This window comes from Sprattus sprattus (genome assembly GCF_963457725.1).
Source record: "Sprattus sprattus genome assembly, chromosome: 6".
In the NCBI taxonomy this organism is placed as follows: domain Eukaryota; kingdom Metazoa; phylum Chordata; class Actinopteri; order Clupeiformes; family Clupeidae; genus Sprattus; species Sprattus sprattus.
The window spans coordinates 2,990,611-3,005,801 of NC_137925.1; the positions used below are offsets into that span (position 1 = coordinate 2,990,611).

At 41.7% G+C, this 15,191-nt stretch overlaps 1 protein-coding gene across 2 annotated transcripts in view; it reads right to left on the reverse strand.

Moving 5' to 3' along the window:
- The window catches only part of glra1 (glycine receptor, alpha 1), a gene marked incomplete at both ends in the record, with an annotated part of 41,624 nt that overhangs the window by 19,130 nt on the left and 7,303 nt on the right, over positions 1 to 15,191 (reverse strand). The window contains 2 exons of one of the 2 annotated variants that reach the window (XM_080841173.1): positions 1,699 to 1,766; positions 9,480 to 9,518. In XM_080841173.1, coding sequence (XP_080697299.1) covers positions 1,699 to 1,766; positions 9,480 to 9,518 — 107 coding nt within the window. The remainder of the gene's footprint in view (positions 1 to 1,698; positions 1,767 to 9,479; positions 9,519 to 15,191) is intronic. The other variant, XM_080841174.1, reaches the window with a different exon arrangement.

A 15,191-nucleotide genomic window follows, 5' to 3' on the forward strand; every position in this document is an offset into this window, starting at 1 on the left:
TGCATGAGGGGGTTCTGCAGTCTGCAGCAGTTTTCTCCCTCCTCAGCTCCAGCGACTTGGCGCAGGCAGCCTCTGAGATCAGGGGCCTATACCCCCCCACTCACCCCCCAACACACATAACCTCTACCCTTTTTCTCCTATTATTTACTGTGTTTAGCTGTGGCGGCTGGTGCTTTCAAACACAGGGGAAGCACAGTTCAGCTGATTCAATAGAGGGAAACATATATACACTGATGTTATCTGTGTCAGCAGCCAACTCAACAAAATGATGCACTTTAGATATAACTTGAGATATTTTGCAGTTAGCTGGCTAAGCATTGCATTCTCAAAATGTAGCCTGAGCTAGCTAGGCAGCAAGTCACTAAACACTACACTATCTAGAAGTTCACTTACAGAACAAATGTATCTAACCAAATTCAGAAGTCTGCATTAATAGTTTTTATTGAGCAGCACAGTAATTGATGCGGAAAAAAAACTCAACTGACTGTGTCACAGGCCTATCACGTTTGTATTACAATTAACTAAGCTTCTGTGCTACCTCTGTACTTGACAATTACAAACTGTTTAACAGCCTAAACCTGCCATGACATTTAATTCAGCCCCTTTGTGAAATCTTCCAATCGGCGTTCAGGGATGCCTGTGCGTCTATGCGTGACCAAAAACTAATTTATGAAATACTCCGGTCCAATCATCCAATATTTTCACATGTGAAGCCCATGCACCTTAGTGAAGCCTATGCATCCAGACATGTCCAAAAATGACAAGTTCAATTTATTGTCCAATAAACTGATCTTTTTCGTCCTTAGATGTTTTGATCTGCATTTAATTGAGATGTACTTTGAGCTGCCATGGGATTCCTTTGATGCCCGCCATCAGTGCAGTCCAATGAGCCGTGCTTTCACAGCATATCATGGTCAAGCAAGCTAGACAAGGATGTTCACGCAAAAGGAATTTAAGTTAAACGTAATTTAAGCACGGCAGTCCTGACAGATACTGCACTTGTCTGTTCCCATAATATGTTCATTTGAAACCAACAGCAATGAGTAATATTGCCTTCATATTTTCCTGATGCATTTCTCAGAAAAAGGAGTAAGGGGAAGCCGTGCTTCCCATGCCTTCTCAAAGAAATCGCCACTGGCGTTTAGTTTATCCGAGGCCTCTTAAATGTTAGTCACGGGCCACGTGGTGTGGGGGGGGGGGACGAGGTGAGAAGAGCCGCTTTAGTCGAGGCTTCTGTATTCCCTCCTCGCATTGTTTGTCGTAAAGCTGGAGAAACAAGAGGGGCTGCAGCAGCAGAGCGGAGCAAAGCGCAGCCACGACCCGACCATGAGCAGTGTGACTGCAGAGAGGCCTGCCACTGTGTGTTTGTGTCAAAAGGCCCGTGTCAGCCTGCACGGGCACACAACAGCCACAATTCCAGGACAAGGAAGACTGGTTGGGAATTCTATTTAACGATAATGTTTGAGCCACCTCTCATTTTGATACAGATGTTTCTATTTCAACGCTACAAATTGTATGTAATAAATAAAATAAATAAATAAACATTCAAACAAGTCAATTTCCTCCTTTTTTTGTTTTCGTGTTCATTAGCATGGCTTTTCAGGCCGATTTGTTTTACTATTTGGAGAATTGGATGATGAGTTTTGTATTTGTACAGAAAGTAATATAATTGACAGAAAAATCACTGAAGGGACTTACCATTGTGGTCTCTGCAATGGAGCCGAAGCTGTTAATAAAAATGTTGCATGTTACGTTGACAGGTGGACCTGAAAAAAAGAGAGAAAAAAAGAAAGGAAGTGTAAAATGACCACTAGAGCACTGACAGGAAAATGGAGCTTCCTGTGCGAGAGGAGAGGAGAGGATAGGAGAGGATAGGATCAGGCTTTAATAGTCACTTACCTGCTGATTGCCAATAGCCCAAGAGCTACTGAGAGCCCTCTGTTCAAGCACAAGAGTTTTTGAATCACAACACTCTTTACCCAAATGAGTCAGAGTGCATTATTGGCACAAATCTCTGTTTTAACACACACACAAACAGACGTATCCTCACGCACACAAGTGCTTTTTTTTATCCTAAATAATGGGACGGTGCTGAAGTCAAAAGAGAATGTTTACAGATAGTAGACTCAAGGTTATATTAAATAATTCTATATTGGAGTGACTCTCTCCGAAAGCCACATTACCCAAGAGTGCAGGCATAAATGTCATTACATCATGACAAGGGCTGACTCTCAATGAAGTCGGAGTGGGTCGTGAGGCCATTATGGTCTCCGAAGGACATAAAACACACAGCATACTGAGTATTACTCTCTGCGACCTTGGATAAGATACTCAGATGAAAAACCCACCAAAAAATGACAAGTATACGTGCATTAAGGAAAACAACGCACACACATAACTGAAGGTTATCAAATCTGTGTCGGAATGGGTCATGAGGCCATTATTGCATCCGAAGGACATAAAACACACAGCATACTGAGTATTACTCTCTGCGACCTTGGATAAGATACTCAGATGAAAAACCCACCAAAAAATTACAAGTATACGTGCATTAAGGAAAACAACGCACACACATAACTGAAGGTTATCAAATCTGTGTCGGAATGGGTCATGAGACCATTATTGCATCCGAAGGACATAAAACACACAGCATACTGAGTATTACTCTCTGCGACTTTGGATAAGATACTCAGATGAAAAAGCCACCAAAAAATTACAAGTATACGTGCATTAAGGAAAACAACGCACACACATAACTGTAGGTTATCAAATCTGTGAAAAGCCTGAGATTTTTATGACATGAGGAAACACCAAACCTTGCATATGAATTTGCTGAAAAACAGCAAGCAAAAACAAAACATACGGACCTCGGCAAAGGCCACAACATATTTGCCTTATCCTGAACTGTACAAACTGTGATCAGCATTCTTAATATATGTACAATATGTTTGCAAGCAGTCAATCTAGAGGTCAGGGTAGAAAATGAATAAATTACAGGAGAGAAGAAGAATGAGGTAAATGTAATAAGATGAGAGAGATTGGTGAATCAGGACACGCTACACATGGCCGCATCAACATACGACACAACATTAAAATGAGCCCAGTGGAAAATGTTGCTTTTGAAATTCAATGTTTGTCATTAAAGAAGAAGTAAGGCATGTCGCATTCAAATTAAATGCATATTACTTCGATACGAGACCTAGATGCCAATTACACTTTTGCAAAAAAGTGTAAAAAATAAACGAGATAATAGTGAATAATAAAGAAAGTGATAATGAAGAAGGTATTTTTATATGAATATGTAAAGAGGTATTTTTTAAACACAGGCAGATGCAGTGGAATGAGTTTGTACTTCGATGGCTCCCTTTACTCAGCCCAATAATGTTCTGGCTCTCCTTCCACAGGCAGTGCACTAAGTGGGTACAATAATTTGTCTTTTCCTGACGTTCTTTGCAGTGTGTGTGACGCAGGTCCGCGGCAAGCTAGCTAATGTCCTTTCTCACTCTCTCTCTCTCTCTCTCCCACTCCTCTAGTTCTCCCTCTCTTTCATTTTTTCTCTTTCCATCTTTCTCTTCCATCGGGTCATTGAACCCGTTCTTCTCTCACCATCTCTCTGTTCCTTTCTTTTCCTTTCTCTCTAACATTCCCTCTGTTTCTGTCTTCGACCCTCGCTTTTCATTCCTGCATTTTCGTGGTTTTGTATTGCGTGACTATGCGTATGTCAGTATATGTGTGTGTGTCCGTGAAGGTCTTTGAGATGGTGGCGGGGACAGGGGGGGGGGGGGGGTTGGGGTAGCTGGGTGAGTGTAGACCTCATGAACTGTCAGACCAGGGTGATTCATAGCAGAGAGTGATTTGCGTCTTTCTGTCAACTGACCTGGAGCACCACAGTCAAGAGAGGACAGCAGACACAGCAACAACAGCAGTTACAACAGAGTCCGGCTCTTATGATAATAATGATAAGAATAATAATAATGACGACGTTTTACTAGATATATTACTATAATTAATATAACTCTAAAGAGCAGCGTGATGTCCATAGTAAACGTGGGTTGTTTGCTATGAAGCTCTCTTGCTCTGTTATGTGGCAGCCTATGGCATCACAGTGATGAGTCCTAAGAGTGACAAATGCTTCTGCCCTGAACGTCACCTTCAAATACAACTCAGTTTTAAAGTCCATCACAACCCTATTCACCTCATCAAGACGATATTAACCAGTCGCACTGCACAGTTTGTCCCTTTACCACCATTCATTATGTGATCAATCAATACCCAGACCCAGAAATGATGAGGACAGAAAATTAAAAAAGGAAAATTAAAGTCGTCTTCTTCTGAAGGGCAGGACAAGACCAGGGCTGATTTACAGGCACGGACACTAGGCACTCAACTTGTTTGGCACATAGTGGAAGGAGACGAAAAGGTGCCCAAATAAAAATAATAATAAAAAAAAAACCTTAATGATATTGGCCATGCTTGAAATCGAGCTGCTCTCAGCAAAAAAAAGGCACAATGGGTTTGAGTCATTAAATATTTATGTTGCTCAGCCGGGCACCTATTAGGTGTTGCCAAGGCTGGTTTAGAGTTTTATTGAGCTAATAGATATTCTACACAGGCTTAGGGAGGTGCAGTGAACACAAAAAAATAAAACTTCCACCTTGAAAATTACGAGATGTGCAAGTTAACACCTCAGCTCACCTTACCCTGAACATCTCTCCACCAGATTGACTTTTCCCTGAAAAAAAAAATGGGTACAGTGGCTTTACAAGGAAATAGACGGGGACAGGGAGACAGGGAGTTGAAGGGCCTCTCTGAAACAGCTATTTGGAACATCCTGAAAACCACTGAAAAATGTGTGAAGCGTTATTTTGTTTCTTTTTTCTTTGTAATGCATTGTCCTTGTTGTGCTGACACCAGGTGCAATGGTTCCATCTCATCTCAAGCCTTGAGATAGCGTCCAAAGCCGGCACGGTAGCTAAGTGCTTATACTCGGCAAAGCAAATAAATCAGGCTGCATTTTCTCAATAACCTCAGCAGGCCAAGCCTGCCATCATGTCAACAGTGTGGCATTTTCATATGCTGCTCTCGTCCAGGATACTCTGGAATTATGTTAAGCAGCTGTAAAATTGAGTTTGCAGGAGAGGAGGAAAAAAGACAGAAGGAGGATGGTAGGGAAGAAAAAAAAACACAGAATCCCTTCATCAAACAGTACACAGACAGACACACAGAATCCCTTCATCAAAGAGAAGACAGACAGACACAAACTGCTTAAACACAGAATCCCTTCATCAAACAGAAGACAGACAGACACACAGAATCCCTTCATCAAAGAGAAGACAGACAGACACAAACTGCTTAAACACAGAATCCCTTCATCAAACAGAAGACAGACAGACACAAACTGCTTATTTTGTGTGGGGCTCCATGAACTCAAAGGATAGTTGACAAAATACCAAATACTCAAAACACCATTGATATTAAATATTTACATGTACAGCAACCATCATTGATTATACACACATGCACACACTTCCACGTTATGGGGACACAAGATATCTTGCACAAATAGCGCAGTGCACAGAGAGCAGAAAAAAGATTATCTCTCCACATATGTTCCACATAGCTCAGGGCATTTCTCACCATTAGGGGGGACATTTGTATTAAAAATTCATTATGGATGCACAGGTTGGAGTACCTGGATATTGACAGCTCGCCACATTCGCAGAGAGCTGGCGAGCGAGCGAGAGAGCCTCGGAGTTTGCTGTGTCACCTGCCTATAAGTAATGACATCCCAGTAAATCACTGAAATCCTTTCCTGGCCCGAGGCGAGGGCTGACTGATGGGCAAACATGACAGCCTCGGAGGAGAGCGACTTCAGAGGGACATAAATCAATAGTGGGGCCATGGGTTTGAGACAGGAGATGGAGAACGCAGAGGCCCAGGCTTGATTATATTGGATTACTCAGGGGTAGACAGTTTGAACTTAAATGAAGTGGGTTCATCCATGTTGAAATATGACTGAATACTAAGAAAGCAACGGTTGTCTTCAGCGAAAGTTGGCTTGACCGTGGGGTGAAAACAAAGGTCTCACCATCACCACCAGTGGAAGAGATGTATATTAAACAGCTCCAAGAGGCCTGACATATCGTAACACAATAAAGCATTATTTTCATTCTTGAATTTGATCAAAAATTATAATTGCCCTTTTTAGATAATTTCACAAGTAGAGACTTCATGAGAATTGTCCGATGTCCTGATGAGCCTGTTGTTACAAATCAACCATTCAGTGCACAAAATGAACAATCTCTGTTCTCAGTTGACATCGAGACAAGTAAGGGTCCACTAGCAGATACAAAAAAAATATGTTAAGCCTTTTTATCAATACGTCGGGGTATCACCCAATCTATCCTTATACTTTCATCTTTGTGTGAGACGAGACAGTTTGCAGAGACAGATTAAAAGGAAGAAGGCTGAGATTTGAATAAACAGCCTACATGTTGTTGCAACGAGATATGCACAGCCAGTCAGTAACTGTGGCTCATCAAAAATAAACACAATAAAAACACACACTTCCCTCTCATAATTGCAGATATTCTACTCTTTGCTTCAGGGCGAACAGACTTCTGAAAACATGTCAGATAAAAAAAGGTTAGCCTTGGTACATGTTCTTCAGAGATAATCCTAATTGACAGTGTTTTCTCACAAATGGTGCAATATTTTTTCCACTCAATTATGTGTTTTATTAGATGGTAGTGTCAGATTGGTATTCAACAGATTGGTGTGTGCCAGTGGCGAAGCTGGATCTTGATACTCTCATAATTCACACTTACACATAGCATAGTTTCTGGCCAGTAGCAAAGATCTATATAACGTTAAAAAGCAGTATTATTCACCTGTAGTATGGTAAAATACAACGTAAACAATGAGCACTGTCGCTTTTCAAAAACAGAGGTGAGACAATAGAAGTGAACTTTTTTTTAATTTTTACAGAGGGAAAGCCACAGTCATTGTGCTCTATTAAGCCTGTTCTGAGACCAAGCCTGGGACCAACAATGGCCAATTTTGCAGCCTGTAGTTTGAGGGATGCTGCTCTGGCCCTATGGCTCTGCCCCTCAGTGCATCTCTCTCCAGACTACTTCTCCCCAAACCCTAACCACCATGTCCACATACTGAAGTGAGAGAAATTATAAACTGAGTGAGTGATTATTGGGGTAACAAGTCAACCAAATAAACTGTACAGCAGTGGTTCTTAACCTGGGTTCGATCGAACCCCAGGGGTTCATTGAGTCACTCTCAGGGGTTCGGCAGGGGTCAAGACACACACAGTATAGCCCGTTTCACACTAGCTATGGCGGGCCATTTTTATACATACCTACGTTTGAAGAAATCATATTTTATTTTTCAAATAACGAAGGGTTCGGTGAATGCACTGATGAAGCTTGCAGGGTTCAGTACCTCCAATAAGGTTAAGAACCACTGCTGTACAGCTTCCCAAAACCTGCAAACATGACCTTATTAGGCTTACTCCAAAACCTGCAAACATTACCTTATTAGGCTTACTCCAAAACCTGCAAACATTACCTTATTAGGCTTACTCCAAAACGTTCCATGCTGTCGCCATTCTATCACCGCATACGTAGCAGCAGCAATCTTTTATCTCACCTGACATCAGATCCAAGCTAAGGCACAGCCCTCAAAAACCAACGACAATCCTTCATCTCTGCAAACATCAGCTTCAGCCCTGATGAGCCCTAACCAGACATTCAGAAACAACATGAGCAGCAGTAGCCTCTGCAGACAGCAGTCTCTAAGCATCGGGCTCATTTAGAAACAGCACAGCAACAGTGACAAACGGCTGGGAGGGCCACATTAGTCAACATAAAGCCTGCATATCCTGGGGTGAGCCGTGCACGTAATGTGCTGAGCTACCCTTAATAAAGCTGAATAACACCCCTCTCATCACAAATGATGGCCTGTGCCAGGGCCTGCCAGGCCAGTTTAGGGATGTGCTGAATGGGCCACCCTGCCCCATTGCTCAAATGAGCACATTGGGCCGGACAAGACCACTCCAAACAGGTCGCCCAAGGAGGGTTAGCACACTGATGCTCATCTAAAGGCATGCCCTGCTAGCTAGCTTATGCTACAATCATGCAGTTAAAAAAGAGAGGAAGTGGGAGGCTTGACACACACCAAGATGCCAGTGCATTTGTTTTTTATGATCAGTGTGTGTGGCTTTTCTACTCTTTGATGTACATTAGGTCATGGTATAGAATGTATTAAATTATGTTATCTGTATATGTGAATATGTAAAAATGGTCTCGCTGTTTAAGTGACCAGTGGAACTTCACTTCCTGTCAGAACCCACTCATATGCATCAAGGGTCCAGGCTATGTATTTCTCCCCCTAAGACATATTTGATTTGCCCATATGTTGTTGCTTTCCACAACAACAGAAAATGAAAATCAATCACTTCAGGCTACAAGCATGACTGAGAATATTGCGAATCAGCCAAGCTTCTTCTGCATCAAGCAATGCCTTGAATATTTAACAATGCTGAACCACTGTAGCCTACACTCTGTAGAAATGGGTTCAAGATCCACATTAAAACTGCATATTCAAAATACCTCACCTTCTTCAAGATAGTATAATTACTCTGGTTTTCCTGATGGTTGAGCAAGAGGAGCCTATTTTGCATGAGAGAACGCAAATTACGACTATTCAGTTCCCTTTATATTCAGAGAATATTTAATTAACTGAAAAGATAAAACAGTTGTTGAACCTATATTTGGTACAAATTCGACAGCATATTTAGCACATGTTCATCACGGAAAAAAACTAAACAAATTGAGCATCAGCATTCCATGACAGCCGCATCTGTGACCATAAAATTCATTCGCTTGTTTGAAACCACGGCTCATTCCCTGTCATCAAAACACTGACTTGCGCGCATAAAACAGATTGTAATTACTCTCATTTCTCCCTCAAAAAAAAATAGTTTTTTTTCACACAAAGGCAGACAATCTGTACAATTGTTTACCACATTCTCTTGTTTTAAGTACATTAATCTGAGAGTAGGTGCGCCTGCAGTATCCTTTTCAGATCCTTTTCCTACAAGTGAGCTATCACTCTACTGCTTCATGCTGTTTAAGCTCTCCTCGGTTGGTGATTTGACTGAGACAGGCCCAAACCCATTTGTTTTCAACTTCATTGCCAAGCTTTCTTTTTTTCCATTTCTTTTTAAAAGCAGTGTGCCTTTGTTTCCTTCCCTGGAAAGGTTTGCTTTTACTTTCTTGCGTGATATCCGTCAGATACAACAACATGTCTGCAACATACTTTAACATACAACACCCATAGAGAGGACTTTCACTTTCACTTTCACTTCCAAACGCAGAGCATCTCTCTTTTTTTTGGTTATTGCTCGTCATGGAACAAAGTCTATATGAGTAACTTGCATGTTCCTGGATGAATGAAGTGGAAAGTACCTTTCTTGTGAGTACCATCCGGTTTGGGGCCTTGTGGGTCTGATAAAAAAAACATCAGGATTAAACACAGTTCTAACAGCAACGTATTTATGCCGTTAATGTTTCTTTTTGCGGAAAAACAACAACAAAAAGAAGAAGAAATAAGAAGAAGAAGAAGAAGAAAAGGATATGAAAGAGTAATAGTAAAATTGGTAAAAACATGAAAAAAGCACGTCTCACTTATCTAACACTATGCCAACACTTGAGGCTCAGAACTGTTTGGTAGGTGGGCAAGAGTGTGGGGGGGGGCCAACATACTGGAGGCAAGAGCAGGTGGGGATGCAGTTGTTTTGTGCTAACGTCAAAGCAGGAAGGAGAGGAGATGCACGGAGATGGACTGTGGGGGGGGGGGGGGGGGGGGGGGGAGGTGGGGGGGGTTGGAGGAGGAGGAGGAGGAGGAGGAGAAGTGGGGTTGCGATGCAAAATATCTTCACAGGAGGCAGAGGTGGGTTAGCAAAATGCACTAAAAGATGCAATTCACCGGAGAGGGAGAGAGAGAGAGAGAGAGAGAGAGAGAGAGAGAGAGAGAGAGAGAGAGAGAGAGAGAGAGAGAGAGAGAGAGAGAGAGAGAGGGAGAGAGAGGGGAAGGAGAGGAGAGTGAGAGAGGAAAAAGGAAAGAGAGAGAGAGCAAAGACTACATGTCATACTGGCTTCACTTAGATATGTTTGCAATTTTTTGCAGGAAATCTATAAATATGTATAAGCACAAATGGATTTTCTTTTTTATATCTTGGCAACAGGTTGTTTAAATTGAGAGATGTAAATTGTCTGAACGCGTGCCTTGAAAGAGTTCTGATGGCAGCTATTCCTACTGGGTTGCAGAGGAGTGCAAATACAAATGGAATGGGATCAAAGTCTAGAGAGCAAACATTAAAGATGCTGTGACTACACAACATTCATTATTTGACAGGGAAGAAAGCTGCTGTTGATGTATTCTCGTCCTCAGTAAATGAATGAGTATTGCCATACAACATGATGGACTTAAAGAGCAACTTTCAAAATTGGCATATCTTTTATCTGGTAAATATGCAGAGCACAACTGAAGATAATTAGTTAAGCAGCAAAGCACTGGCCACATGATTTGTTATCCCAACTGGTCCCACGAGTCGCTATGCCAACCAGTACTATTGCCCCTATCCTGATGACCATTGCCCGTGTGTGTAAATGGCTTTTCAAAGACAAACAAAGAAGCTTCCATTCTCATACCACTGTGTCGAAACTCTACCCTAAAACAAAAAAGACACATCATTGATTTGACACCTGAAGCGATTGCTGCAGTGAACTGTTTTTCCTGGTCACTGAGCCACGAAAGACTCCATTGGAACCGTAAATGTCAAAGCGTGTCACAAAAGACAGCACTAAAGATTGGCCTTGCACCAATCAATGTTGAGCTGCAGCTCTTGAGACACCATGCTAATACCTGGCTTTGTAAACGGTGAACTAATGTTTTCTGCTTGACAACAGCCATGTCGAGGGAGTTCATGTGACTATATGAAGATTATCATCAGATGTCTCATGTTCCTGTGTGATTTGACATGGAAATCTCTTTAAAAATGATCGGAACTAAATGTGAACTTCAACTCACCGCAGCATTTAAGCTGTCTGATGTTTGTGTGTGTGTGTGTGTGTGTGTGTGTGTGTGTGTGAGTGTGTGTGTGTGTGTGTATGTGTGTGTGTGTGTGTGTGTGTGTGTGTGTGTGTGTGTGAGTGTGTGTGTGTTTGTGTGTGTGTGTGTGTGTGTGTGTGTGTGTGTGTGTGAGTGTGTGTGTGTGTGTGTGTGTGTGTGTGTGTGTGTGTGTGTGTGTGTGTCTGATGTGTGCGTGCCTTTTCACTCTCTGCTATCTGACTGTGGTTGGACCAATCCCTCTGTGTCATCCTAATCCTAAACATCCAAAAGCTGCTTATCCTTTGTGAGCGAGATCTTTGTAAGGTCCTAACGGCTGATCCAGCTCCTAAGACAAGGATTGGCCTGTGCAAAGCCTCTCACTCACTAACAATAGCCAATTACAGCAGTTGTCCAAAATCAATCATAGTTTCATTTAGAGGGTGTAACTAAAGTTCTTTGAGTGGGTCAATCAGTCTCAATTAAAGAGAAACCTATTAACTTATTTTTCTTTCCTTCAATAAACGGCCAGCTAAAAGAAAATTTGAAATAAAAAAAAAAAACAAGGTTAAATATAAAATTGACAAGGAGCCCTACCCTCTGTCCCATCTGGAAGTGGTGTCTTTGTTTTGTTGCGAGTAATCATCCCTCCTTGAACATTTCTGATGCGATGCAAAAGCCTGGCACGCAGTCCTTCATTTAGTTCCTTTTTAAAGCACCTTCTCCAGCTCAGCAGCAGGAGACATTAGTTACGCTTTGATGCCTGTGGATCAAGCCAGCCATTTCAATTCTTATTTTGTTGCCACGTGCCCTTATTCACTGAACTGCTAGTCTTGAAGATGACTTTCAGATGGTCTTTTTTATTAATCTCCTATTGTTCAGCTGTTAAACTACATTCACCCAAACATAGTCCCGTTTGTGCTCCAAAAATATTGTTGACAGAAATGTTCTTTTTTACTCTGCTCTCTCCTCTCCTCTTCTTGTATTTTATTTCCTGTTTTTCTTTTTTTTATTCTCGTTTTCTTCTTTATTTCGGTCTCATCCCATGACAGTTAGTCACCTTGCAGTAAAAACACCAAAACAAAAGTCAACCTAATGCCTCAGGAGTCATTTACCTGACGCAAACACACACACACACACACACACACACACACACACACACACACACACACACACCCCAGACACACATCTTCAGCTTCTCAGCAGAAAGCAAGTAGGATATGCTAAATAGGCCTACACCACTCCACCACCAAAGACACATGTATTTTATCAAACAAAAGAAAAATCATTACTGTTAAATTAAACATTCCTCTCCAAACAAGGCCCTAAAGACAGTTATCAAGTGAAACAGAAAACAAGATATGTCTTTAAAAAAAAACATTCCCTGGATGACCTCAGGCCGAAAGAAAGACTCCATTTGGTTCACCATTGCCAGTTGTATGTATGCCCTGCACCCTGGTACTCTGAGTGAATTCCCATTAAGCTTATTAAATGCCAATTAAAGAAGTACTGATAGTACCAAATTAATGTCAAGCTCCACCAGCTAATATATTTTTTTCCTGCATGGTTTGAAACAGTAAGTTTTGGACAAGACGCTAAGAGGTCATAGACATCGCAAAAGAAAGAAAAAAGCAGTAAGTAAATATACTGTACCGAACTGTATATTTAAAAAAACATGTCCATCTTTTTCCACGTCTTATTTTTTACAGAAATTCCATCTTTTTCCATTCCATAATTTTACACTAATCGTGACTATGGAACCACATGGTAAAGTAACCCATAAGCAAAATGGCTTTTTTCCTTCTAGGGCACTATTGCAATGCTAGAGTTTACTGTGGCAAACCTTGACGGGGCTTTTTGCAGATTTCTCTGACAGTTGTGCACATAAGTGGGCAGGAAGAGCAGGTTTTTTGAGAGAGTGTGTGTGTGAGAGAGAGAGAGCGTGTGTGTGAGAGAGAGAGGGGGGGGGGGTAGTTTTTGGAGGGCAAGCAGCAGGAGGGAAGCGGCACCCCAGGGTGGTGATGTCTGGGGCCGGGGAATGTGCGCAGACTCGCGGCCATCAGTCCCTTTCTGCTCCTCAGGCTGACGGATGAGGAGGGACAAGGTTAAAACGGAGAGCGTCCACCGCAGCTGAGCTCCATACCATTCATCACTTCGCTCCGCTCTGCGCACACACACCGCGGCCTACCTGGCTGTCTGTCTGCCTTCATGCCTCCCTGCATCCCCCCCGCCCCCCCCATCTCATCCCCACCCTCCCACTCAGCCTCCCGTGTGCCAGTTCAAGGGAACCCAGTCTCTCTCATGGAGTACTTTCATCTGTCAACAAGCTGTGAAGTGTGGGAGAGGGGAGAGGGAAGTCAAAGAGGAAGTAATGTCCCTTTAACATCATTCAAAAGTGTGCGGCCATGCTAACAGGCCTCTTGACATTTGTTTTCACAAAAAAAGGGGATTATTGTTATGCCCATTATAAGAGGATTATTATTGTGAGCAATGCTAATCTTTCTGCATTTAAATATATACAGTACATATAGATCTAAGTGCAGGAGAGCCTCGCATGACTCGGTCAGATGTCACTACATGGGGTGTCCTAAATATGCCATCATTGGCTGATCTGTTTCAGACGAAATCCAGCTAAACCAATCAGAAAGGATTTCCCACAGCGAGTCCCAGTCACGATCAGTGTAATTCCCTCCATGCTGGCACATTCACAGCCTCAGGCACGTCATTTTTTTAAACTTGACTAATTTATTTATTTTTGCTGAGAACCACATTGGAAGCAATTGTGGCTATTTGACAAGGTGTACTGTTGCATCAAAAACCTAAAAGAAATCTCACATAAAACACTCCTTTCTGAGTTTGTTTCTTTGTTTTCTTGATTGTTTTCTGTAAGCAACCCTACACAATCTACATTTTCCCTTTCTTCAGGCAAACATCCAGCATTAATGAATGAGAATATAGAGTGAAAACTGATACCAGTGAAGTCTTACAATTGTACATTCCCCTAACAAAAGACCTCCTCTTGTACCACAACTAGCCTGTTCTGCCATTTAATGTCAGATAGAAACACAGTTAATTCAGTGAGCAATTTAGCCATTTAGATTATCAATTCTTAAAGCATTACTCCTCCGAAAAGTAAAACACAAAAAGTACACACATATGTTCTTAAAAGCAAAATTGCATCACAAAACAGTGATGATGTGATTAATGTTGTTCTGGGCATCATGGAGTTCCTAACAACATGGCATTACATGACAGCAAACACACAATAAAACCCACCGGGTTTTTTTTCCTAACGAAGCAGAACCATTGGAAAGCCTTCATTTCTTTTACTTAGGAGAACCAAAGAGGGTCAGAAAAAACTGCAAAATGTCAGAGTGCATTTCTCCTTCATGAGTTGAGTTTTACCGCACACTGCACAAAAACGCAATCTTTGCCAGGAGCAAAGAGAAGATGCACGCCATCAAAAAATCATTAGAAGAGGCTTTTTCTCTCTCTCTCTCTCTCTCTCTCTCTCTCTCTCTCTTTCTCTCTTTCACACTCTCTCTCTCTCTCTCTTTCTCTCTCTCTATGACCATCAGAGCAGGTTAGCAAGTGTAAATTCATGACAAATTTGCCACTTGCATCCATTTATGGCCTTTTTTGCTGCAACAGCACATCAACTTTGGTTTTGCTTGTGGACGCAATTTATCTATATTTTTTTCCCTTTTTGGTTGTGTAATGTCAAGAAAATGAAGGGAATAGAACCATGTTTTATGAAACTTTGGAGAGCAGAGCCATATTTTGGGTTAGATCATGGGTCACTAACTCAACCAGCCTAGGCCCTTGAGCAACACATGCGCAATGCTAGGTCGCCCAAAATATTACCCAATAAATCCCAGAGAAACAGTGAGCACAGCCAACAGCTATCAGATAGGTCTCAGCAAAGTTCAATTGTTATATCAGACATCCTGCTTTTATAGATGGAAAATGTTAACATTGTGTGTTATATTTGGTCTTCAAAACTATTTGGAGGGTTGCCATTATAATTGCTTGCATTTTTTTATTTTTTTTTACTTTCCAATAATGAAACC